At 38.7% G+C, this 10,686-nt stretch overlaps 1 protein-coding gene across 4 annotated transcripts in view; it reads right to left on the reverse strand.

Moving 5' to 3' along the window:
- Window positions 1–606: 606 nt before the first annotated feature.
- LOC106937260 (septin-7-like) overlaps window positions 607–10,686 on the reverse strand; it is a 24,845-nt gene continuing 14,765 nt past the window's right edge. For all 4 annotated transcript variants that reach the window (XM_015018671.1, XM_015018670.1, XM_015018673.1 and 1 more), the window contains exon 3: window positions 607–833. In XM_015018671.1, the coding sequence (XP_014874157.1) occupies window positions 622–833 (212 nt within the window). In that variant the 3' untranslated portion in view covers window positions 607–621. The remainder of the gene's footprint in view (window positions 834–10,686) is intronic.

Below are 10,686 nucleotides of genomic sequence, written 5' to 3' on the forward strand. Positions count from 1 at the left end.
ACTGTGTAGAGGTTTTAAATTTTACCCAATTGTTAACGTTTTCCTGTGATTAACTAATGCGGCAGTTCAATGCCAAGTGGCTTACCTGAAATTGCATGTGCTGTAAACAAGCATCCTCCACTGCGCAGAGAGAAGTACTGATCCAAACGAGGCGGCTGTTAATGTTAATTAAATATTTGGAAGCGTGGCCAACATGGACTCAACGACTTTGTTCACTTCCTCCACTGCCACTGCTAAAACTACAGGCAGATTAAAATTCTAGCACGGAAAATCAACGTCATGATTCACAACTTCTCCTCCTCTTTCCTTATTGGCCTGGTATAAAGTCTACCGGAGAGAATCCGAGTGTAGGGGAGGAAGTCCAGACCGTGCTGGAAGCAATCATTTTTTATTTTTTTTTAGTAGAACTGCAGAGTAAGGTAATGGCCAGACTAGAACCAAAAAGACCAACTTTTTAAAACTAAATGTTGAAGGAAAATCTGCTTTCCACATTCACAGTCCTCACATCTGTGTTTGTTTCTGTATCAGGAATTCATTCAGAGAACTCATCATCTATCAACGAACAAACCCAAGCAAAAAAAGAAAAAAAAAGAAAAAGCAATTAACCACAACAGAAAAAGATTAATGAGCTACTGCTGCTGACATCTGCAAAACCAACTCTACGATGAAACGCTGAAGTGAGCTGCGATTTGGAATCGAGCTAATCCAACAGCAAACTGAGCTCACCTGCACAGTCTTCTTTATGCGCTGCGACGGTCCAGGGTAATCCTTGGAGTACAGGTCAGTCAGGAACAGAGAGTTGATGAGAGTGGATTTACCGAGACCAGACTCACCTGAGGACAAAAAGTAAAGAATCAACAAGGATTCTGCTGTTACAATGATGGAACTACAGCTGACTGTTCAATTCTCTGACTAGATATGCATGCACTGCACACACATTTAGTGACCTTTGGGAAATGGGTTGCAACACAGAAAATAAAACTGGATGCATTGTGTGAGGGGAAAAAGGTCAGGACCTCATCTGCCAGTACAAAAAGCTCCCAGATAGAGGAAATAAAACGTTTCCTCTCTACTTCGCCTCGGGGAGATTCCCTTCTTCAACATCATCATTTATCCACTCTCTCCGTCTATCTCTCTGAATGCCTTCTTTATAAATAAATCTAAATATTTCTGTTCTCACTGTATAAACTTTCCACTCCAACTGGTGACAAAAACACAGAAGATGAAGAACCGCAACAAACATTTATTTGACAAAGTGCATTTAATCCAAGCGTACACATCACATATGCTTTTTCTCTCTCACACACACACACACACACACACACACACACACACACACACACTTCATCTTTGAGGCTCATGTCTCAAAGATGAAGAGTAAAACTAAAGAGGAGGGAAGTCTGTCTGACAGGGCAGTCTCTGCAGAAGATATCTGATGATATCAAAACATAATTATCTTTTGTCAAAGTCAAAACTTTTTGAGATTAGCAACATGTTTTCCATTTGTGAAAGAAAAACAAAAAGATTTCCAATGCTTTGTTACCGCAAGGATCACCGGAGAATAAGAATACAAAACCATGAAATATGTACCAGTCAGTTTTGTGCTCGTTTCCAATTTTGTGTTTGGTTTTAGATTCATCTGATTTATTGTCTTCCACCTATCAGATCGAATCACGAAGCAACAGGTTGGGAAGGGAAACCCGGACAACTCAGTTACTCTCCAGCTCATTCTGGAAAATTCAAGGCATTCCCAGGCTACCCAATTCTGAATCTGCCCCAGTATCTCCTCCCAGTTCAGATTTTATGTTGTGTATTTTTTCTTAGGAATGCACCACAACACTAAGATTTTCTTCTCCAATTCTTTCAAAAAAAAAAAAAAAAAAATTCTTTAAGTTTCTGATAAACTGGAATCAAAAGTGTAGCATCACATAATTTTTTTTTCTCAAAAAAGCTTTTTGAATTCGTAAATCCATCTCCTTATTTTACCCACTCTATGCCGACAGTGTTCATACTTTGTTAAAGAATAAACAAAAATGTTCCCATGGCTCTTTCCCATTGTGTCCTTTATTGCTCTTTGAAACTTTGCACAACTAGATATGAAAAGTGTGGTTTTTTTAAATTTTTTTATAAAAAAATATTCACTTGGAACAAACTGCATTATGAATCCCCATCTGGGAAACTTTGCATTGTCCTCCAGCTTCAAGACAGGATGCCAAAGGAGATCATACTTTCTGCAGACATACTTGGATTCAAACATATGCGCAAAGCTGCTTTCAGCACTTATAAATATAAAAAAAATAAAATCAGTACAGCGCTGGCAAGCTGCATGCAGCATGAAGGAACTAAGCTAGGAGTTTTCCTGTTTCTAAATGATAATCAGATGTTGCTTGAATAACTTTAGATTGATTAGCACTTTTCTTAAACTTCAGAGTCTGTGTGATGAGCTATACTGGAAGCTTTGGCTGTTGAGATCTGCAGTAAGCAGTGAAATATACAAAGTCAGCCAGGTCTGTACAAATATTTGCCTTTCACCATTTCCTTATGGGCATACTTCTTTTTTGGACGCATTTCTTTTCCTCTTAGACACGCCCTTGAATTGAACAGGGCTTCCTTTATATTGACTGCGGGACATCTGGATGTTTAATCAGACTATGAAAACTTGGTGGATTTGTGTTTTTCCCCCCGCCGCCTTCAACTCTCAGCCGGTGCCCAGAGTGTGTTTGCACAGCTATGGATGATATTCTGTCACCGTCTGAGTGATGAGTTGATGAATGAATAATGCTTCTCCCACAGTCTCTCTCAAGAGGAGATGAACAACTCATCAATTACAGACTATTTGGAGATCCAGGTCCAGCATCCACGTGTCCACAGAGACCATTTTGGCGGGATGGTGTCACTTCTGATGCTATCTCGACTAAAACAAACAGCAGGAAATGAAGCGTCTCAGTCTGTTCTGACACTGTTGCTATCCGAGAGATTTGCGATGGACAAACCAAAGTAGTGCATGGGAAATAATTTTTACAAAGAATAATCTGATGAGTTGGGAGTATATTTGTAATCAGCCCACATTGCTATGATGCCTCTAAATGAAATCCAGAGGAACTAATTCCCTTCAGGAGTTGGTTTGCGTGTAACTCAGCTTCCTGTAAAGCCAGATGTTCTGTGAGGTTTAATCAATGTAGAAAGGAACACAGCAGGAAGTTGTGAGAAGTTAAGAGCTCGGTTAAGATATAAAACAATATCCCAAGCTTTCAACATCCCACCGATGTTTAATCCATCATCCAAAAAAACAGAAAGTATAACACCTATAAACATATCAGTAGAAACAAGGAGACCATTAATTAGAAAAACAACCAAGAAGTCAACTGAAACTCTGGAGGGGTTGCAGAGATCCAACCTGTTCACCAGGCAACTTTTCATTTAAGAGGTAGTCTTTTCATGAAAAGACTACCTTTTCATCAAAAGAAGAAGAAAGCTGCAAAACCATAAAGTTGTGTTTACGGTTTGTCAGGTAGATTTATGTTTTAAGGGCGACACACATCAGTACTAGTAGACTCATGACAAGCAAGGTATGTTTGTTAATTTAATTTATAACACCTCACAACACCAGCTGCTGTCAAAGTGCCACCCATCAAGATTCATGACACTTTCGCACTTTGAAGCAGCAAAACCGCTGGAAAAAGAGAAAGAAAAATAATACTTTTGGCACTGATCCAGTGATCAGTATAGCAGCTGCTGACTGAAATCTTAACTCAGAAAGCTGATTTGAATTTCAAACTGTAGAGAAATCAAATTAGTCTCTGACTAAACACTAAAAGTTGCACAATGATGACATAATTAAAGCAGTTTCTTCAAGAAGCTGACAGCAGAGACTAAAGGATCGGTGGCTGTGGCTGAAAGTAGCTCATCAGTTCATATTGCTGGTTGAGAGACTCGCAGGGTGATGGAAGCACTGCGGGAGTCTAAACTCCCTCGGGGCGAGTAGTGTCCCAATTAGCCCCCTCTTGTTCAGCTTTAATTAGATATCGGTTCCACATGACAAGTGGAAGTGCACTGCCAGCTCTCTGTAAACAGACTAATGACCTGGATGCCGGTGATGGATGGTTGACCCTTCCAGCTCACTCATGCTGTTCATATTCCTTCTCTCTGAGTAACTTCAGCATTCTCTCCCATCTTCCGTCTACATTCCCTGAAGACAACTTCGGCTTTTTGTTTTTATTGCTGAAAAGATCTGTTTTAATTCTGCTTTGTGAAAGAGAACAGTGAATGTATGGCTGCACTGCAGTTCACTTAGATTTGTATCGACTTTTGTCACATCCAGAGGAAAGTCAAAATATAAAGTTGGTTGCTGGTCAGTGTTCAGGGAGACTGTGGTGCCAGCCAGCTTTCGGGGTATCTCACTGAAATTAACATAAAAACTGTAAGACTGGAATGTTATTACAGTTACGAAACCATAACAACTGTAAGGATTGTATGTATTTGTTTATTCAATAATCGTCATGACGATATTTAACAAGATAAGCACATGCTACATGTTTGTTTTCTAAAACCCTGTCGATACTTGTCGACTGTAAATGTCGTTATTCATCGCTTATGGCGTGGAGGCCTTACGGGATCAACTTGGTCTTAAGATGTCTTTACTCTTGTTTTGAAACATTGTTAAATGAGTCAGTATTTCTATGCTAGTTAGCCATGTGGAGGTATTTTATCTGAAGTTTAAGTTCCCATGAGATTACTGTCACATCTACAGGCTTACTCTCATTTCTTTTATAAGACTTTGGCTTTTATTTTTAAGCTAATGAGTCCTTCGATTTTAAGTATGAGAACTAAATGATGGATATCATTAGGAACTTAAAAGTGTTAAGACACAAGTGCCAAGTAGCATGGATTACGTAGGCCTACCATATGTATGTAAAGAAAACCAGGCATATAATCCCTGATAAACGTTTAAGCCAGATGGACTGAGCACAACAGGAAAAACAATCCAAGAATCGGTCACAGCGGGATTCCCATGAGATTCCTGACATTCCTCATTTTTCTCCTCATTTTGTCCTTGCCGCTATCGGTCAGGCCGGAGGCAGCAGCTGGCCCTCTAACATCCTGACAAACACACACACCTCTAACAGGCATGTGTGAAGTCAAAACCACAAACTGTGAAATGGGGCAACTAGGGAATACAGATGCTTAAAGAAAAAAGAAAAGAAAAACATCAATCACGGTCGACAAGAGGAAATTTGTATTTGATAAACAGCAGACTGCTGGAGAAGATAACTGTCCATGGTAGCTGTTAAAGGGGAGTAGCTGAAACAGAGGGCAAAGGTTATTGTTTAGGGAAAAGATGAAGATCTCAGTCTCTGACAGATCCTATAAAAGAGCCAGAACCTAAATGAAACGGTCTCTGGATCCTTTCTTACTGCATCTTGGTGATCAAAAAGGCTGGCAGGGACCACAGACCACTTTTCTCTGACTTTATTATTCCTTTTAAAATTAGAGGGCAAGTGTTCTGGTGCGATCCACTGAGCCTGGGACTAAATCTGACAGAATCGGCACATGCTGGGTCAGAGCAGACATGTGCGTCTCAAAATAGAGGCTGAGAGAGAATGGGAGCAGAGCAGTGAAGAAGAATGAAGAAAACAAAGAGAGACTTGCCCGGAGTAATTTAACAGAGCATGCACGGACATGCAGAAATGCACAACCTCATTTTACCAAACACACATACACAGTTATGCACTCTGGCATATTAGTCTGGGAAGTGTGTTGAACCCAGAGGCAAAAGGGGAGACTTGGTCAGGAAGGCTGGTAAACAGGATGATGTCGTGCTCTACAAATGGTTGACAGCAAACTAAAACCGATCTAGGAAGAATACTACGCTGCAAAATACTGAAGTTGACTTCATTCTGTCACTTAAATGGAGGAAGCACACTAGAGCTAGGAAAACTTGCAAAAAAAAAAAAAAATGTAGATGATACCACAGGAGTATTACTGAGAAACCTGAATGGTAAGTTGAGGATCTTTTTGTAACCACAAACAAGCCCATAACACATTATATAGGGGTGTGTGGGTATAACCAAACTAACACTTGTGCAATGTAACAAAGCACTCTTCCATGTATACCTCATTTATTGGTACTTGTTGGCAAATCCACCTTTTTTGTTTGAGAGATTCTTGCTGGTCTAATAGGACAGATGACCCTAGTCTGGATTTGCATAAATCCAGCTTAATATTGAACTTGTTTAAAAGTAGTTTACTCCGATTTAACAGAAACTGCTATTTTACATAATTCTTTACTTCTGGCCCTAAAGTCTTTTGCACAGTGGACCTACACCACGTTAAATCGTAACAACAAAACGAGGCTCAAGTTTCTTAGACTTTAGGTAAGAAACACAATAGTTACGTGTTCAAATTTCAGCTCTTTTTGTTTGCACAACCGTTTATCATTTGCCGACTCGACACCTGACACTTTGACTTGTCACAGCAGGAAAAGCACAGATTTCACCAATAGTTACTTCTTTCCATTTAGCCATCTCGGGAGATAAGCAGAGGCCCACAAGATTCTCGCGTTACAATAAACTTGAGTAAAATACCCCAGTTTTCACCAAGTTATAAATCACAGACTACTTATTCTTAAACATGGGATTATACTTTTTTCGTTTTCTTTTTTCTTCTTTGCTCTTTCCTTTGGTTTATTGTATTTCCTTCCAATTCATGTAAAGCACTTTGAATTGCCTTGTTGCTGAAAATGTGCTATATAAATAAAAATTACCTTACCTTTCAGGATATCACAGTACAACAATTATTGCTGCCGTTGCAAAACTTTAACATACTGATTATTAGGGTTATAATAATGCAATAAATGTCATTTTGATTGAGGGTGTATTTCTTTCCAACAACCTTTAAGGTGGCATTACAACTTTCATGTTTTGAGATGTTAAAGACATGAATCTTCACATAGTTCTCCACTAAATCTACGTATATATTCTGAGGAGAAATCTCTTCATTTCTCTTTTGACTCAATTTATTTTTCTCAGAGCAGAAGTTTACAGCAGCACATTATTCCCTCCCAGGAGGTGGTAGTGACAACTTAAATATATCGGAGTGAAATTAAGAGGTAAAGATTATCTAAAAAAACAAAACAAAAAAAACAAAACAAAACACCATGACCACCAGTGCTGCATATTTGTCCATAAGCCCAAAGCAGATAATCTTCACGGATGTCAAGACCTTAACCAGGCTATGCCTAGCTAGCAAAGCAGTAGCCTGCATGCAAAGTCATGGGAAAATACCTTTGGTAAGTGTTAAAATGGGCATTGGAAGCATTATGTGCCGAGTCTATGAAGCATTGGCATCTTTCAGAGTCTGTTTGCTCACAAACCCCCAGAACAAAGGAATCCTGTAGAAAATGTACACACTGTATTTCTTGCTGTACATAAACTTCTGTCATAATTATAAAAAGAAGAAGAAAAAAAAACTTCTGTGAAGTGAGCATGGTGCATCATTTATCTTTTACATCCCAGTACTTAAGAACTCGAGACAAAATTGATTCTTACTGTGACTGCAAGTTAATAGGAGTCAGTGTAGATCAGACTGTACGTTTTAGTTTGTCTGCTTCAGTCGGACTAAACTGACAGTTTAGACCAGGAAACACAGCTAACCACAGATCACCAAATGTCAGAGTGTCAGATGGTGTTTTTTTTTTTTTTTTTTTCAGAATTACTTCTGTTAAAAATAGGAAATAGTTTTAGGAAGTGGCAGCATAATAATACTGCTTACAATATGCTAACAATAACCAAAAAAAATATCTCCACCTCTCAAACATGTAGCCATAAAATTCACTAGTTGTTTTTTTAAATCTACAAAAATCTGATTATTCTTTTTCTGAAAACTGATTGAAGTGAATTTTGTTTTATCATGTACTAAATAGGAAATGTTAAGGCTGCCATTTAGCTAGTCGTGACGACAAAAGAGAAGAATCCATGTGGTCCAAAATACGTGACTAGGGTTGCATGATTAGAAAATCAAGTGACGGTGAAATTATTAGTAAATATTGTTCTGTATCAGTTGCTAATAATCCACATTTTCCCCCTCACTCTTCTCTTTCAAATTTTAAAGGGGGGTTATTATGTAAAATAAACTTTTTTTTTTAACTTTACATTATGTTATAATGTTATTCCCTCAAAAAAAAAAAAAAAAAGCATAACTGGAGTGTTGTTTTTAATCATTCATGCATGTTTAACAAATCCTTTAATCTCCCCCAGACTAGCAACAGCAGCAGTAAGCAAACACCTGGTGCAACTGTGAGCCTACTGAACTTATAATAAGGATGATTTTAGTTCAATGTTCTTCAGACGTCATAATGAAGGTGTAGTGTTTCAGCAGGAGCAGTAAATATACACAACACTGTGACACAGGTTTGCTTCCAATGTAGCACAGAACCCAGCATGTGACACTAAAAAAAAAAGACTTCATTAAAGTCTTAATATTTGTTTGAATTATTTCAGAAATTATGGTACTTCCCTTTGACACCAGGTATTTCAAGCAGATCACCGGGGCCACAATATTTCCCTCCTTACAGTATCTCGGAGAAAATTATCTGAAGATTCTGACTTGTGCTTTCAGAATGTTATGTAATGCAAGGTTGCCATATGATTGACTAATGTAATATTTACAAAATAAGAAGGAAATTGCTGCACATAACTAATCCTTGGAGATGGGTCTGAGGATGACTAAGTAGCCACATGATGAACAGTTGTAGAAACTTGGTGGTACTATGTCTGTGTGTGTGTGCGCATGTGTGTTTTCAGTGCATCTGTTTAAGCCAGCAGATTAACTACACCAAAGCCTCCCTTCATTCACTTCTTTCTGCAAGGTCAGTAGGCAAGACGGTCAATCCTAAGCCTGTCAGACTCTTATCTGGATGTGCACACACACACACACACACACACACACACACACACACACTAACACACTCACACACACACACACACACACACACAAAGCTTGCAAGATTATAGGACAACAACAAGCAGACAGGCAGCAGAGACAAGAGGCAAACAGTTTTCAAATCAAACAAGGATCAGTCTGACAGATAAACTGTTCCTGACCCAGGAGGGGAACTGCTGCTGACCTGTGAAATGCATGCAAGGCTCAATCACCTCTTTAATGGTAGCAAAGTTTGCCACTTTGAGCCTATATACTATTGAGGGATGTGGCAGTGTATTTTGAGAAGCTGAAATTTGATTTTTTTTTTTTTTTACTTGAACAGTAGTGTAATTAATCCAATCATTCCAACCTATTTTTTTACTCAAAATATATCAATCATAATAAAAATGGTGTTATATCTTTAGGCCAGCTTGACAATAAATAAAGAAAAAATATTTTCTAAAAAAAAAAAAAATTTTTTTTAGAATTTGTGATGCAATATATCAATCTGGATCACAACTCTTCTTGCAGTGGTGAGTCTCCCACACAGCATCTTCTGTGCTCTCCTTCTGGGTTGCTTTAGCAAAGCAGAAGCATGACAGAGATATTAAGTACTGGCCTCATTTCACATCAGAAGCAGCGTGAAACAGGCACCACTTCCCCTCTCCTCCGAGCTCTCATCTGACTATCAGCTCTGTTCAGATCTCCACGCTGGCGCTGGATCTCACTAATCTTTCCAAGAGTTTCTATTCAAACCACCAGCTGAACAAAGGGGGGGCAGGAAGCAGCTTTTTCCCCCAAAGAGTGAAGGGGAAGGGAAGTAGTGCAGAGGGGAGGAAAAAATATAAAGAAAAAGAAAAATCCACCAGACAAGAATTTTCTGATGGCATTCCTTGTTAGGGAGGGATCGAGTGACAGAAAAAGAAGAAGAAGAAAAAAAATTCTGGCAAGAGACAACAGACGTAAATGCACATTTCTTGTCAATACTTTTCCGTTGAAGATGTTAGACCTGTGCAAAACCTGGTTGTTACATAACTCTTGTGGGAAACGTGAGCTGTGGCTAAAGGGATGCTACTGAACCAAGCATCAGCTGACTAATGCATGCTAATGGAGTTGTTTAAATCCCTTTCAATAAGCGAGTATCATCAGAAAAAAGCAGGGCGTGGTATATGATTACTTTTTATGCCATCCTGTGTCACTTAAAGATGAAAATAAAAGGTAAAGTTCATGGTAATCCACCCCCCCCCCTTTCTTTTTTTACTTCACACTATGTGCAGGTCCTCAACTGCCATCATAGGTCAGTACAGGGATGTCTATTAACATATAGATTATGGCCAACTTAACCGTATTTACATGATTTGTTATAATCTACAGCCTGTATGCAAGGAATGTAGCTGTATTTATTAAAACATCAATGAAAGCAGAAAGTAAGTCCTTTAGTACATAAAGGTTTCAGTTAGTTTTATCAGGTTTAACAGCTATCAGATTACCATCTGTGCTGTACAATTAATGTCACAACTTATTACAGATGTACTCAACATTTTAAGAGTTTTGATAGTTGCGAGTAGGCCTGTCGTGATAAACGATAAATCAATTAATCGCACGATAAATTAAACCTATCGACCTCATTTTAATTATCGGCTTTATCGTCTCTTCCTGACTTTTTTATTTCTGTTGATGACACTGAATGAAAAAAGGCTCAACTCCGGTGCTCTTCCTTAGTGTAATGTCCAGCACACAATACACGAGTTGTTGGCGGACTGTCGG

This window comes from Poecilia latipinna, unplaced genomic scaffold, assembly GCF_001443285.1.
Source record: "Poecilia latipinna isolate Pla-1442-1.1 unplaced genomic scaffold, P_latipinna-1.0 Scaffold2305, whole genome shotgun sequence".
In the NCBI taxonomy this organism is placed as follows: Eukaryota; Metazoa; Chordata; class Actinopteri; order Cyprinodontiformes; family Poeciliidae; genus Poecilia; species Poecilia latipinna.